Consider the following 16,914-nt stretch of genomic DNA (forward strand, 5'->3'; position numbering starts at 1 on the left):
AAAGATGACTATCATTTCTTTCTTTTGACTTTATCTTTTCCAGTTGAAAAACATCTTGTCTGGTTGAGACTCCTTACCATATTTGCTGTCCCTGTCTTGATAATTGTATTCCCAGTCAAGATTAAGTTTACCTCTGCTACCATGGCAACCAGCTACTGCTTGTTGTTTCTACTTAGAGGAAACCACCATTTTCCTTTTTTCCAGTAGAATAACCATAATTCAAAATTCAACTTCTTCATGTCCTTAGAACAAAAATATCTATATTGCTAATGGTCAACTTATTCAGAAAATACTGAGCTCCAGAGCAACCTATATACTGCCTCAACATTTTAACTCATATCATTTATACCAAATGCATTTCCCATTTATTGCTGCATTGGTTTTTCTCAGCAGGAGAAATAGTGTGGCCCAAGACAAAGAGAGACTCTGGGCTCGGATATATTTAGGTTCAAATCAGTTTGACTACTTGTTGACCCTAGAAGAGTTATTTACATCTTCAAAGCCTCATTTTACTTATCTCTAAGTGTAGATAATATTATCTACCCCTCACTGCTGCATAAGACTGAATATCACTCCAGTTAAATCCCCAAGCCTAATGCCTGTCATATAACAAAGAGCCAACAAATGGTAGCTGTGATAATCATTTATAATTTGTAGATGACAACCTGATACCTGCCAGTCCAGCAGGTAATGGTTATGAATCATTGAGAATTTGGAACCCCTATAGTTACAAACTCTGAAAAGGGGGTGTCACAAAATAACTTAGTGGGGTATGAATTTGTCTTCTAAGCCAGGTTGTCGGGATAAAGTAAGGGTTCTCAACCAGGAACACTTTTGCTCCCAGGGGTTATTTGGCAATGTCTGGAGACAGTTTTGATTTCCTGACTTGCTGGGGGAGGAGGGAAGGTGCTACTGGAAACTAGTGGGTAGGGCTGCTGCTAAACACCCTACAACACGTAAGATAGCCCCCCACAATGGTTATCCAATTCAAAATGTCAATAGTGGTGAGGTTGAAAAACCTTGGATAGAGAGATAGGGGCAGGGCAGCCAGAATACTGAGAAAGAATTAGCAAGTGTCGCTCTCTGATTTTGAGGAGCGCAGACTTTAGGAGCGATATTGAAATAGGATGATGACCTAGTATAGCTGTAACTCTAACCTCATATAATCTAGCCCCATAATCCTATTGAGCCTTTCTAAGTGGTCAATCCTTTCCATCTTCCCAATGTCATGTGCTAACTAAATAAATCCTGCCAAAGGTTTATATGCAGTTTGGGCACCTATTGCCTTGTTTTCTTATGTTTCCCCTATTAAAGACATGACTAACCTCCTCTAGCCAAGCCCATCTCTTCTACCTGCCCTCTGTTTCTTGATTGTGTATCATGAAAACCCAAAGAATCCATCTAGCAATAGTTGAACCTTTGCTGAGGGGCAGGTGAGGGCATGCAACAGAACAGGCAAAACCAGCATTCTCTTTATCTGTAGGGAGGAAGGGAAGAAGTAGGGAAGACCCATGTTAATATTTTTGGCTATAATTATTTTACAATATTTGTAAAAATAATTGTAGAAAAAAAGGATGTTATAATCCTATTTCACTGAAGCGAAAACAAGGGCTAATTCTGTGTTCCCTCAAACAACAGGCTGACTAGGGTATCCCTGGGCTATTTCTCAGGGAAAGGCCTCTTAGATGTTCGAGTTGAAATTTTTATAGAATCATCTCTGATTACTGCCACTGTTCACTGAGAGACAAGGAGAACTGCTGTTTTTAATGACCCAAGATCCAGACCTCCTAGTACCTTGAGATGAGCATATTCCTAGGAGGAGGAAGACAGGCTAGAGAGCAGAAATTATGTCCCCATGTCCCACCAGATTCTTCTTCTTCTCCATTTGCGGGTAGCATTGTTGTTATCAATAGTTAACATTTATTAGGGCCTCACTATATGCAAAGGGCTGTGGTAGGATCTTTCTGTTAATTATTTTCACAACCAACCTGTGAGATGGGTACTCATAGTAAAATTTTACAATGAGGAAACTGGTATTCTTTAAGGCTATGCAAATTGCCCAACTAAACTGCTAGTAAATAACAGAGGAGGCCTTGAACCCAAGCATTTCTGAGTCTAGAGCCCTCACTTTTAATTTTTCTTATTCTGCTTTTGTAGATGCCTATGGCAATATGAAGAACTCTTCCTGTGAAAGCTGCGCTGTAATCATTGTTTTCTCTTATGAAATGTTTTTAGTAGGGGGTCAACTGGGTAAATTTGAACTATATTAAGAATCCAGCAGTTTAAAATGAAAATCTGAATAAATGTTATGAATTGATGTCTCATTAGCAAATTTTGTCAATGATCTTTTTTGGCTTAGGGAAGTGTATGCCACGACTTCCATTTCTTCTGAATAGTAACAGACAGCTCTGTTGAGCTTATTTCTGTCATCCTGCAAAATAGAGGTTGGTCGTGCCCCACATTATTTCATTGTACTGGAATGTGTTTGTGTTGTATTATACTGTGAGTGCACGGGCCATTGTCTGGACATCCTTTAGGAGCTCCATGTGTCATCTCAAGACTTCTGATACCCATCCTATGCTCCACAGTTCCTTCAATATCAGAAGTTTTCCATTGCTTTTATTTACTAGTTCTTTGAGAACTTTCATATGTAATTCGTCAGACCAGAAGAGAAACTCATTTAGAACTGCTGGGTAAATAACAACATACATGCAGCAGAGGGTTCCTTTGCCCAGGTTTCTATTTGAGCCTGTTTTGTAGATTTGATATGAAAAGTAGTATCTGATACCTTTAGAAGGGGGTGTTTGTTTTTCTCTGGTAGGACCTGTTTGAAGATGTTAATGAAATAACCAAATGTTTCCCTTTGTGTATTCTTTGTGGATATAGATTTTGTCAAAAAAATCTTTGAATATGTAGCCACTGATTATATACATTTAAGGCTAAGAGATGAACATTTTGTCTCTTGTTTTATTTCTATCCTGCAGACCTTGATCCCCTCAGAGCAGTGCTGGAATAGGATAAATAACTAAGTCCAACCTTGGAGAACCTCCATCTCCAGGAAGTAGGCTGAAGAGTAGTTATCTAAATATGCTCCCACAATTTAATATTAGCTATAAACCCTTTGGGAGAAACTCAGAAATTATCATGTTTTTGCTTGCCTGTTGTCTGTCTCCTACACATTCTTTTGATGTGTAAATTTACTTTTTTTTTCTGTAAAAGTAATGGAAGATCGGGATGGTAGTGTTTCTGTTTAGAGTGCATTTTGATCTTCAAAATTCATTAATCATTTTATATATAGGTTGACACAGATCTGTAAGAACCATCACAAATGGAAATGAGCCTCAACTGGGGCATATGTGTAACATTAGAGATTGGCCTCAAGGAAGTTGGCATGGCTCCTTCCTAAACTCTTTCTGAATGTCAGTCTTAATTGTAGTTTGATATAGGCAGGCCATGCATCTCATCCACTATGGCATTTTTTTTTATGGTGCCTAATATATGTTTGATAAAAATTTGTTAGGTAAGTCAAGCTTAACTTAATATCAATGTGTTTATTATGACATAAATACCCTTTAATGTAAATAGTTCATTTCAGGCTTAGAGGATTTGCATGTTCAAATCTCTATGCTTGGTGCCATAAGGAGGAATGACATGGTCCCTCTTCTCAGAAGCTTATAATTTTGTGGAGTTCAGAAGCTATGTTTGCAAATAAAGTAGAATGCTATAATAAAGACATAAGCCTGGTGACATTGGCGTTAGAGGGAGTAAGGATCGTTCTTTCTTTAGGAACATTGGTGAAGGCCTCAGGTGCTGGTACATTACAGGCATTTAACAAATTGAATGAAGGATATGGCACTTGAGCTAGAACTGATGAGTTGATCACCCAGAACTGATCAGTATATTAAAATACTTAACAAGTACATAGTGATTTTACTTAATTTAATTTCAGTGTTTTTTTTAAAAATAAACAATTTCTAAGAATGGCGCTTGAAACTGCAGTTTCTTCTTAAATTGTGCTTCTACCTCCAATTCTAGAGAATTTTGAAATCATAAGCTCCTACCTTTACTTTGAATAATCAGAAAAGGAGCCTATGATTAGTCCTGGTATTTGTAAAATTCCAGATAAAGTCATTAACAGACCTTTGCCTCAGCTTGCGTTGTCCGACACTAAATGTTTGGCCCTATGATTTTGTGCTTTTAATTGCTTTTATGTGTTTTTCTGAAATGGGTAAGAATTTGGAGAAAAATTAAGCAATAAACTGCATGAAGCGCTTTATTGGGCCTTAAGGTCTCCATTCCTAGTATCCCACATGAGCAGATAGGAGACTATCATTTTACTGTCACTGAGAAACACTCACTTAGTTCAGGCTCTTATCTGTTCTGTTACTTCCTTAATGTTTCCATGAATGGGGAACTCACCCTTTACTGAGTCAGATTGTGCCATTGTTTGCCTACCTGAATTGTCAGTGAACTCTTCCTTAGGGAGCTCTGAAGTCAGCCTATCTCTAACTTGTATCCTTGGCCCTTATTCTGCTCACAAGATCTGGCACAGACTCTTCCACGGCAGCTCTATCATGTGTTCCTGAGTTGGATCTTCTCTAGGTTAACATCCCAGACTGCCAGCCCGGAATTTGAAGTGACAACCCGAACTCTAGTCAATTCTGAGATAGAAGCCATTAGTTTTAAGTGAGTTCAGTGCATTTTCGGGAACCTATTATTCCACCATCCCTTTGTGGAACTCTGTAGCTGACTGAGTCTCCCAAAAAAGCTATCCTGCTGGTTTACTTTGTGTGGAGCCCAGCTTAGGGCTGGGTAGGGCTTGGGCAAGTTCCTGATGGCCCCACTCAGCCTTCCTCATCCATCCCTCTGCTCTATACATTACCTCTCAGGTAATTTAAGACAGCTAATAAAGAAATGGGCAATTGAGAGGCAATGTGGTATATTGGAAGGAGCACTGGATGTCAAGTCAGACTGGGGTTCTAATTCTAGCTCTGCCACTTAGTAGTGGGACAAAAACCACCAATCTTCTGCATGTGCAATGGGAGAATCATTATAATGACGTTACCTGTTTATGATGAGGATTAGATGATGCAGGTGTGTGGAAGTGCTTTGTAAATGTAATGTGCAGTAGATATTTATTTTATTTTTAATGTTGATAATACCATGTTCCCCCCAAAATAAAACCTATCCAGACCATCAGCTCCAATGCATCTTTTAGAGCAAAAATTAATATAAGACCCAGTCTTATATAAGACCCAGTATTATATTATACTATATTATATTGTATCATATTGATTATAAGACTTGGTCTTATATTAAAAGAAGACCAGGTCTGATATTAATTTTTACTCCAAAAGACTCAGTAGAGCTGATGGTCAGGCTACGTCTTATTTTCGGGGCAACATGGTACTGATAAAAGTAGGTAGCTGTAATTTAAATGATAAATGTCCGATAATAAATTATAAATAACAAATGTGTGAAATTTATAGTATAACAAGTATTTCAGAACAAGGCAGCTTACTGTTTCTTGTAGAAAAAGTTTGGGGTTTCCTAACCCTACAATTTTAATGCAAAAGTGTGCTGGTGGCAATCTTGCTCACAAAATAGAGCCAGTTGTCCACCTTTCTGTTGCCTTACCCTCCTCTCCCCCCAAGCTCTGCCAGAGCAGCTTTGGGGGCCTCTACAAGGGCTCTGTGAGATTTCCCACACAAGGACTGGTTCACCCTCCATGCTGGGTTTACGAAAGATCATAGCCAAGGTGTAAATTATAAGGTGCTGTAATCCACTTTCCATAGGTGGTCCTGGCTGCATTCCACAGCCATTTGGCTGAAAGGTTTGCAGCACGGGCACAAATTCAGAAATTCAGCCCAGGTGACTGGTTTGCCGAGCAGTGAGCAAGAGTGTCCACAGATGAGCCATTTGATTTTTCTCTGGAGGTCTTTTGTGTTCACTTCATGTGTATTTAATTTTTACTGTTTCGAGTATATCTGGAGTGATGGAGAAACAGTAATTGCAAGTGGTTTTTAAGAAGAGAAGTTAGAATTAGTGATTTGATGTACTTCTGCTGAACTTGATTTCGTCTCTCTTTGCAGCTGCACACCAAAGGTGAGGGTCAGTTTTTTTTATCTGAATTCAGGATTCAGGATTGTTCCCCCAATTAGCGTGTCTAATGGTTGGCAGATTTTATGTGCTAAATCTCTGGCAGGACCTTTTATGTGCATTTTATTTTATTTTTTTTCAAAATTAGAAAAAAAAAAAAAACTGGCACCAATCTTGAGCCCAAAGTAATTTTATGTTTACCACAGCATTTCAAATACTATGTAAGAGTTTGGCTCAGTGTCCCAAAGCACTCTAATTTTTTTCCTCGTGGTTCCAGCGCTCCTCAATTCCACGGGATCCAAGCCAGGCAAGTAATGGAAGCCAAGCGGTGCTGCTTGTTTGCCGCGTAAATTCTGACAAAACCAGAGTAATTCTTCTATTCTTCAAAGCTGTTACATCTTTGGCTCCAGAACAATTGAGGCTGCAGGCCAAGCATTTAAAATCCTCATCAGCCTATGATGTAAATATATAATATTTTTTCAATAGATTTTAAGTCAGAATAAATTATACAAGTGTTTGCTACAATTTCTGAAACTTTGCTGTCAAAATGCCCATGTTATGTATTCATAAGTTTATGTTGTAGGGAACTATTTTTAAGTAAGTGCTTAACTTTTGTGTGTACAGTACGAATTATTTTGCATTCAACTCTGCTGTGTGGTGTGTGTATGTTTGTGTGTTTTACTGGTAGTGGTTTAGTGTAGAGGAGTGTTCTGCCGTGTTTAAAAATTTAGTTTTCCTAGAACAGATGTTAGCATAATGAACTACTTACTGAAAATTGCTGACAAGAATAAATTACATTTCATTTAGTGCACCCCCTTACACACACTAGGACATAGCTAGGATAATTCCAAACATCACTTCTCCACGTCTTGGTCCTGTAGACCCATGTTCAGTTCTCCAGTAATTGAGATTAAATTATGAAATAATATTTCACTTAGTAATCTAGTAAGATTTAACTGGTATGGTTGAAACAGGAGAATTTTATCTTCAAAATCGGTGGCAGAGGTAGCATGAAAGTCTGACCATTGTAACTTCAGGGTAATTCAGTAAAGGAATTAACAGACTGAGTCAGTTCATTCCCAAGCATTAAGTCAGTTTTATACAAGTATTTACACTTTCTTTAGTTGAAAATTTTGAAGTCGTTATTATAATGAGAGAACCTAAAAAGACACGTGCTGTGGCAGATACTAAGAAATCTTTTTAGAAACTGACCTGGAGGGAACAGTCCTGGAGGGAACAGCAGAATTGGCAAAAGGAATTGCTAGTTGTCTAAAATGTCACAATTCAACCAGGTAATATGATCTGGCTACATCAGTTGTACAGTATATCCCATGTGTGTCCTGTTAACTAGAATTAAAGTAGGAGATTTTCTATCTTAAGAAAGGCAGGCAGAATCTCTGAGGGAACTCAGTTTAACACATTTAAAAACTAATTTCTAAATTTAGCTGAAGATCCTTTTATGTTAAATGAACGCTTGGGGTGGGGTTGAGGCTTTGAATAAAAATGGTAGTTGTATAAATAAAAGGAATTCATCTGATCTCCTTGGTTTCTGCCACCTATGTTCCTCTTCCCCTCTTCTCCTCCCCACCCCTCTCCATGAGGCACATCAAAAAAATCCTGACCAAACCCCAAAATCATCCACTGGCCTAAATGCTCAATACATTTCATATAAATTCTCATTGAGGCAAGCACAGTTTGGAACCAAATTGAGTACTGTAGACTCCCCCCTTATCCATGGTTTCAGTTACCTGCAATCAACCACGGTCCAAAAATATTACATGGAAAATTCCAGAAATAAACAATTCAGAAGTTTTAAATTGTGCGCCATTCTGAGTAGAGTGATGAAATCTCCTGTGGTCCTGTTCTGCCCTGCCTGGGACACGAACCTTTACTTGGTCCCTTATATGCATGCTGTATACACTCCCTGCCTGTCAGTCACTTGGTAGCCCTCTGAGTGATAAGATGAACTGTCTCAGTATCACAGTGCTTATGTTCAGGTAACTCTTATTTTACTTAATAATGGTCTTAAAGCTCAAGCGTGGTGATGCTGGCAATCGGATGTGCCCAAGAGAAGCCATAAATGCTTCCTTTAAGTGAAAAGATATGAATTAGGCTGATGCAAAAGTAATTGCAGGTTAACAGGTTAAAAATAATTGCAAAAACCGCTATTACTTTTGCACCAACCTAATATGTATAGGAAAAAACAGTATAAATAGGGTTCAGTACTATCCGCGGTCTCAGGCATCCACTTGGGGTCTTGGACCATATCCCGGGTGGATAAGAAGGGATTGCTGTACATAATCTCATAAATACCATTAATAGACAAGCAATGGAAGTTTTCTATACGTTACAAAGTGAAATGGATACTGAGTCACATAGCTTTATATTTAAGTGCAAGTTGCGAGGGCTTACATTATCCAGCTGTTGCTTTTGTTCTCTACTTTTGTAGATATAGCCAAGTAATTCTTAGCCCCCCAAACATTAATTCTGTCTTTTAAAAATCAGCTTCAATTCTTTTTAAAAATAAAATCTAATATTTGCTTTCTAGTAAGCCAAAATCTTTCAGGGAAAAGAGTAGAGACTATACCAGGGGTGTCCAAACTGCGGCCCGCGGGCCAACTGCAGCCCGCAATCCATTTTTAATTGTCCCGCAGCAAATTCCAAAAATATATTTAGTTTACTTAAATAAACCAGGTGAGGCAGTAGTACTTCACCTCGAGTGCGTGGCCCAGCTGTTTGTGTATTTTACCTCATGTGGCCCTTGGTGAAAAAGTTGAAAAAAGTTTGGACACCCCTGGACTATACAAATGAAATTATAAAAAAAAATACATTAATAAATCAACCACTTGTTTTTTTACAGGTCCAGAGATCATGACAGCAGCTTTTTAACTGAGCCTAGGTTTTAAGAGTTAAATCAACCTCCCTCTTGAGTCAGTAGAAAAAAGTATCTCCTAGCAATTCTCAGGATGATATTAATGCTTATAAACATGAATTACCCTTTTAACTGGTCTGTTCTCCACATTCCTCTCTTGTAGCTCAAAGCAGATTAATCTTTTAAATATCATCTTTGTTGCAAGGCAGACATTCTTCCTCTTATTTAGGTGAAGGCTATTACCTGATGATCCAGACTTCAAAGGCTCTTTGGAGGCCCAGTTGCCAGAATAGGAGGTGGGGCTTCTGCATTCCCTCCCCACTACTCTTTTGTTTTCCCATCAGAGCTCATGCTTCTCCAGCAGAGCTCATGCTTCTTCCAGCAGAGCTCATGTCTAGCCTTGTGGAAACCTACAGGACAGAGTTAGGTAGGTGTCTTAGAAAGAGAGATCCCCCAAATAAAAATTCTTTGTTATTTGTAGGTCTCTATGATTGTTCTTCATGTTGCTCTATAGAGTAGAGCAGAGACTGTTGGAAGCAGAAATCAAGGCCCCCTAGTATAACTGTGCTACAGGTTAGAAAAAGCAAAGGGCTGACACCAAGTTAGGAGTGGTGCTACATTTTCTACCTGTTAAATGATCTTTTTAAAAAATTGTAATGCTCAAACAGACATCTGCAGAACACACTGTGATTGTCTAGGTATCCTGTGACCCAGCACGCGCTCTTCTTCAGTGCCTTCTGCTTCCACATTTGGCTGTCTGTCCCCCTTCCCTGCCCCCAACAAATACCAGCTCTCTTTCAAGTCTAAGTCCATGCTTTCTGCAAGCAGCTCCCTAGCCCCCAGCCCTTTTTCCAACTGTTGTGTCCTGTACATACCCCTCTGTCAGAGCAAGTTTCAAGCAGGATGTACTTCTCTGCCAACTTCTCAGCCTCCCACACTAGACTGTGAGCAACTTGGGGTCTGGGACTGTCATTGTCTCTAGTTAGCACAGTGCTTGCCATAATAGTAATACTCCTAGATAATTGCTAAAGGAATTGTTTTCTCTCGAATAAAGCAAAGAAATAAATAGTCTGTGTTGGCCTAAATGGAGACCATGTGTCATGTCAGCATTTTGTTTTAATTTTAACTTTTCTAGGAGACAACCAAGTCTTGCATCTCTGTCCAACTCTTTAATTACAGGTTCTGAAGAGAGTAGGGGCTAATGATTTGATGTTGACTCAACTTTGAGCATGATAGAGGTAGTGGTTGGCTAGATAGTAATTTATAAACTGGACAGCCATTTGAGATGCCATAACAGGAAGCTGACTGGAGTCAATGAATATCCTTCCAAAAGAAGTGCAGGTTTAGTCATTGTTCACTTACATTTTTATTCAAGTTTACATTGTAATGATGAATGGAATTTTTGCCTCATTCTCGTGAATTCATTTTCTCTACTTTCCAAATATCTGACTGTAGCCCTTTCTCAGGTAATGTCAGGATAAATGTAGCATTCACCACAATTATAATTACTTTTTCCTATAATTATTTATTTTTTTTATCTATTTCCCCCATTATTTATATATTCCACATGGCTGGTGTGTGTTAGTTCAGCCTCTAACAGTGAGTAGCACATAGTAGGTACTCAAGACATACTTATTGAATGTAGTATGAGCCTTAATAATGCATATAACTGAGGGGTCACTGAATTTTCAAAGGGCCTTCAAGTTGTATTTGTGCAGTTTTTCACAACCCAGAATTATAAGTCTTACTGATTTAATAGCACTTTAAAATTAAATGTCATATAGTATCATATTTCATAATTCTTGTACCGTAGTGGAAAGGTAGAGACCCAAAATACTGTTGAAATACAGATAAGGAAAGAAAAAATGGCCTATGTTTGACATAATAAAGAGAACGTAATTCAAAATGGGCCAGAGGTTTCAATGAGTAGTTTATGGTTTTATGACTTCTGAATATAGTATAAATGCTATCTTAACGTACCAGAAGTGAACCAATCCACAGTGCCTGGACATATTCATTTTTGGCTAGATTGCTCTGTCTAATAAATTATACTGATGCAGAAGTAGCTTTGGCCCACTCTTTTTCAACTAAATGCCACAGGTGGGGTAGAGGGAACATTTATGAATATGCTGAGGCCCCTGAGTGATATTACATTGTACTATCCTAGGAAGATTGAGGAGTGGTTATTTTTAGCTTTCACCTGAGCAAACATGACTTAGTTTGTTGACCTGAATCCATCTAGCCCCTTCTTAAACATACAAACTCTATTAATCCCTAGAACCATACTGGTTTCTGTATAAGGCTTTCATTCCATATACCTGTTAGTTGACTGTGGCTTCTTCAACAGTTTCAGTTAATTTCAATTTCTTCCATTTCACTCTTTTCTTACAATAAAATGCCTCACTCACACTTTTAAAAAAATTTAACAATAGAAATCAAACTTTGTTTGATTTTAGGCACTATTTTGTGATACATATAGTCACAATTTTGACTATAATTTAATGAAAGCACCTTCTAGCCAGCTATTAGCTATAAGCTTTAGTTTTAGTTTGATAAGTTTTCTACATAAAAGAACACCTAGAGCACTCTTAACTGGGGTAGGAGTCTTGAGCTATAAATACATTATTGGGGGAACATTTACTGTCCATGTTTGAATATCTGTTTACTTTCTCAAACAATACAACTATTTTGAGCACTGCTTGAAAAATTTAAAATATTGAATATATTTTCAGGTTTTTAAAGTATGCAAATATTTTTGAGACTAGAGGACTAATAAGTGAAGAAACATGTTTGTAATACTCATAATATAGCTTGAAATGCATTTGAGACTTTTCCAAGTTCATTGCCATGATCTTTATGAAACTATTAGTATTCCTGGGATTTTTTCCCTTTATGTAAGAAACACTAGACTAATGAAAGAATGAAAATAATTCAGGCCTCTACAAAGGCAGGCGTTCACTGTGTCCATTAAAAATGCAGCCTTTATGCCCGTAAAGTGTTCAGCTTCTCTGTTATTAAGTTTGGAATGTGGTTTTGGAGCTTAGCTGAGGAACTCAGCTAGTTGTTTTTCATTTTGGTCTAAGGAGGGAGAGACTTGTTTTTCAAAAGGAAAAAAAAAAGAAGAAGAAATGAAGAAAGGTTAGGTTCATTTTGGAAGAATAGAAGTTTTAAAATGCAGTAACTATTTTCTACCACAAATAGTCAGTTTGAGCATGTTAGCCAAAAATAGAATTCATGACTTTTGTCTCCCTGTTTATTTCTCCAACCACATTAAAAAGGATTGAGTTAAATGTGCCATTTGGTCTTTTTAATGTCAGTGGGCTATTTAGCTGAGTCAGGATAACCAACGTTTGATTGATTCATATTTCTAATAATAAGTCCAATGTCTCAGTATAGATGGATTACGTGTAAAATGTACAGTTCTGAGTTTTAAAGAAAAACTTCCCTGGCATGGATCAGTGTGAGTCCATGTTTGCAGTGTTCAGGACTTGACTCTACACTAAAGAACTTCCAGCTAGAGTTTAGTAGTGCTGTGTTTTCGGGTACATTTTAGGAGGTGTTGTCACAATTTTCTGCAAACATAACCTTGTACTACTCAAAATTTACCATTAGGGTAGATTTTTAGGGGTAGAAAAAAATGTGTATCTGAACATTAGGAGATCGGCAAAATATTAATAATACTTTTCCTTCTAAGTGACTTTCCTCTTGTGTTACATATTTCTTCAGTTGCTATCTGCTCTCTATTAAATAAGAGCTGATTTCTGCTCATAAATAGTCTTAAAGCACAGTATGTAAAGAACATGCACAGAATTTACTATATTTAAACCATGCACGTAAATTGTAATTTATAATGTATTCCTTTCGCTACTTTCAGAAAAAAAATTATTAATTGATTTAAAAAATATATTGCACTAGCAGAACCCACACGAAGGAAACTATGAAAATTTCAAAGAGATATAAAAAAAATCAGGTTTTGGATGGGAACAGTAAATATTGCGAGAGGATGCTGATTCTGTCCACATTAATTTATAGATTTAATGCAATTTCAATGACAATCCCAGCAGTAGGATATAAATTGGAAATGGATTAGGGGAGGGAATTTACTCTGTCAGACATTGATACAAACCATGAATTTACAAGACTCAAAACAATGTTGTTTTGGGCATGAATCAACAGTTCAATACATGAAATGGAGCAGATTGTCCAGAAACCTCTATTGTTATATATAAGATAAAGGTGATGTCATAAATCAACAAGAAAGGAGAGTCTGTTCAGTAAAGAAAATTTAAATATTTAGAATATTTAAGAAAGTAGGACCTCACTTCATCTCTTATAGCAAAGCAAATTCCAGATGGATCAGCTATTTAAATATTTTTAAAAATGAAATTGATAAAAATAACTAAAAGTTAATGAAAGTGGTTGTTTTTTGAATTTGAAGATAAAAATAAGGTCTCTTTAAGGACAAAAGCATGGAAAAAGCATAAATGAAAAGAGAGATTCTATATAAAATCTGAAACTTCTCTATATTAAAATAAGCCATAAATTTAAACAGCAAATAGAAAAGTGATGATAAATTACTAACAAATAATATTAGGCAAAGAATTACTCTTATTTATAGACAACCTTTACAAACTAAGGGGTGTGTAGGTAAATTAAATTTGGTATATCATGTGACTGATTAATTATATAGAAAACATTTATGATAGCTAACACTAATTTTTATACTTTTTATGTGCTCAAGCACTATTCTGAGCACTTTTCATATGTTAACTTGTTTAATGTATACAATGACTCAGAAAGGTAGGTATTATTATTATTGCCATTTAAGAGATGATAAAACTAATATGCAGACAGGTTTAGTAATTCACCTCAAACTTTCCTAGAGTGGATTAGTGATAACACAACTAGAAATGAGAGAACCAGGATTTGACATCAGGCAACTTGGCTCCAGAGCTGGTGTTACTTATCACAGTGCTACTCTGCTTTTCTAAGTGAATTTAAAAAAAAGCTATAAAACTATGAATACTAGTTTTGTAGTACAAAACTACAAAGCTACAAAACTAACAATACAATGAATGTTTAAATAGAAAAATATTTTATTACAGTAAAAGACACATTGCCATTAATCCTCCTCAAAATACTCTCCCTCACTTCAAACACACTTATCCCATCGTTCTTGCCACTTTCTGAAGCAGTTCTGGAAGTCCTCTTTCGTGAGCGTCTTTAGTTGCGCTGTCATGGCTGCCTCTATGTTCTGAATCATTTTGACTTCGGGGAAGAGCCAGAAGAATCACGGTGCCAGAGCCAGTGAATAGGGTGGATGAGGACACACTGTAATGTTTTTACTTGACAGAAATTGCCGTATACCGAAAGCGATGTGTGACATGGAGCGTTGTCATGATGAAGGATGATTTACGCCACACTTTAAAACACATTGTCTCTCAACCATAGTTCACACCCAACTGACTGCACCAAACAAGTTGAAACTTGTCACATACTGTGACTAAGGTTCGACGCACCGCTTCTTCTATTGAAGATCCCTGCCTTTCTGTTGGATGGCACTGGGCAGCAGTCTTCACTGTACTTGTGATCACAGCGGAAAGGCTCCGTGTCGCACGTCACTTTTGGTACGGCAGTTTTTGTCAAATAAAAACATTATAGTGTGTCCTCATCCACCTTATTCACTGGATCTGGCACCGTGCGACTTCTGGCTCTTTCTCAAAGTCAAAATTATTCAGGACAGAGGCAGTCGTGACAGCGCAACTAGAGACACTCACGAAAGAGGACTTCCAGAACTGCTTCAGAAAGTGGCAAGAAGGATGGGATAAGTGTGTTGTTCAAAGCAAGGGGGAGTATTTTGCGGGGGATTAATGCCAATGTGTCTTTTACGGTAATTTTTTTTCTTTTTAATTAAAACATTCACCATATTTTGTGATCACACCTTGTATGTAATGTATGGTATGATCCTATTTTGTAAAAATACGTATTAATATTAATATGTATTTTAAAGTCATACAATTTAATTCACATGCAGTTTTTATTTAATTATACACTCAGAAAAGATAGATAGTACTGTGATATTTTCTTAACAGTGGTTACTTCCCTCTAGTGGGATTTTGGATAAATGTTGTTTTCCACTTTAAAATTTCTGTATTTTTCAGATTTTTTATAATTATATAACTATTTTATAATCACAAAATAGTGTTTTTTAATGTTATATTGTGTAATTGCGATGTTCTCTCTTGAAATGTATAGATAATATTTTAGTACATCTTTGAAGTATCAATGTTTGAGTTTTCACCCTCTGATAGATAATGCTCTAAGTGGGGATCTGTGGCTAACATAGCTGTTTCTCTCAATCAAAAGCAATGTTGTAAAATTTTAAAGTTAAGAATCTTAGAAATCAGTTATCTTGGTTGAATCTTAGAAACCAACCATCTTGTTTCTCAGATGAGGGTCCTGAAGATACTAGAGATTTAACCAATTTGCCCAAGATTAACTGAGAGTCAGTTGTTCATCTAGGCTTCAGACCCAGGTCTTCTGACTTCAGACACTGTGTTCTATGGAACATGAGAGCTCTCCAAGTCCTCAGGTAGGTGGGAACTGGAGCACCATTTATTTTTGTGACATTTGTTTGGAGTGAGGAGGTAATTGAACCAAACAGATTACAAATATATTCTTTCCATAAATAACAACAGGAAGGCTCTTGGGGATACTTGATGACACTTCTGGAGGTCACTGAAAGACCCTCACCCAGATTTGGGAGATTCCCAGGTATTACTGATCCTGAATTATAGAAGGCAGTACGAAAAATGGAGAGAAGACAGTAGTGGAAAGAATGTTAGCCACACATGAGCACTTCAGTGGATGATTTTTCTAAAACAGAAATTCAAACATTCTCTTTTCAGCTCCAGGGCCCACAGCAGCGGTGTCCTACCTGTCAGTGAAATGCGTGGATGTCCATAAAAACCATCACAAGACAAAATGGTTAATTCCTTGGGGAGACAACCACTGTGAAAAGATCCGAGACATCGATGAAGCAATTCCAAGGGAAATAGAAGCCAATGACATTGTGTTTTCTGTCCACATTCCCCTCCCCAACATGGAGATGAGTCCTTGGTTCCAATTCATGCTGTTTATCCTGCAGCTGGACATTGCATTCAAGCTGAACAATCAAATCAGTAAGTGCACTGTCCTCTCTTCCCTCTCCCACCTTAAGGATTTTCTCTCTTCAGGTTCTGTCAGAGCCAGATCTACTAACAGTAAAATGATAATATTAATCGCCAACAATTATTGATGACTTACTACTTACTAGGCACTTTTCTGAGTACTCTACTTATATTTAACCCATTTCATCTTCCCACCAATTTCTAGAGGGAGGTCATTTATTTCATTTTGCAATTATAAATCTTGGACATCAGCAAGGTTGCCCAAGGTCAGAAGGCTACAGAGGATTCAAACCCTCCCCTAACTTTGTCACCTCTGTGGTGGAAAGTATTCCTTTCCTCCCTTGGCTGGTCTAATGATTAAATTGACATAAAACAGATTAAGAGGAGAGAAACACACACACACACAAAAACAAATTTAATTTCATACATGAGGAAGCCCCAAAGATATGAGACTCATGGGAAAGTTGGGTAATTGACGCTTATATGCCATCCCAAGCTAAGGAGTGGGATAGAGGTCTGGGGTTTAAAAGGGAAGGAAAATAATTCACAGGATGATAAGATATAGCAGGTGTTCAGTAATTCGAAGTTTGCCCTTCTGTGCAGATAAGTCTTTCAGATAAAAAGTTATCTCCGATAAAGTTCTCTTTTTATGCCAGACCCCCTATCTAAATTCTTGTAGGCAGTTAAGGGAGAGGTAAAAGTTTTTCTTGAGTCTTCTGGGTCTCGATTGCCTTCAGCTCAAAATAATCCACATGCCAAAATGGCACATTTTAG

General features: G+C 37.4%; 1 protein-coding gene across 3 annotated transcripts in view; it reads left to right on the forward strand.

Annotated features, from left to right (window-relative positions):
• Positions 1-16,914, forward strand: part of WLS (Wnt ligand secretion mediator) — a 99,233-nt gene that overhangs the window by 23,318 nt on the left and 59,001 nt on the right. For 2 of the 3 annotated variants that reach the window (XM_081056337.1, XM_081056339.1), the window contains exon 2: positions 15,880-16,152. The exons of the other annotated variant lie outside the window; for it this stretch is intronic. In XM_081056337.1, the coding sequence (XP_080912463.1) occupies positions 15,880-16,152 (273 nt within the window). The remainder of the gene's footprint in view (positions 1-15,879; positions 16,153-16,914) is intronic. 3 annotated transcript variants of the gene reach the window in all.

Source organism: Rhinolophus hipposideros (genome assembly GCF_964194185.1).
Source record: "Rhinolophus hipposideros genome assembly, chromosome: 8".
Classification (NCBI taxonomy): domain Eukaryota; kingdom Metazoa; phylum Chordata; class Mammalia; order Chiroptera; family Rhinolophidae; genus Rhinolophus; species Rhinolophus hipposideros.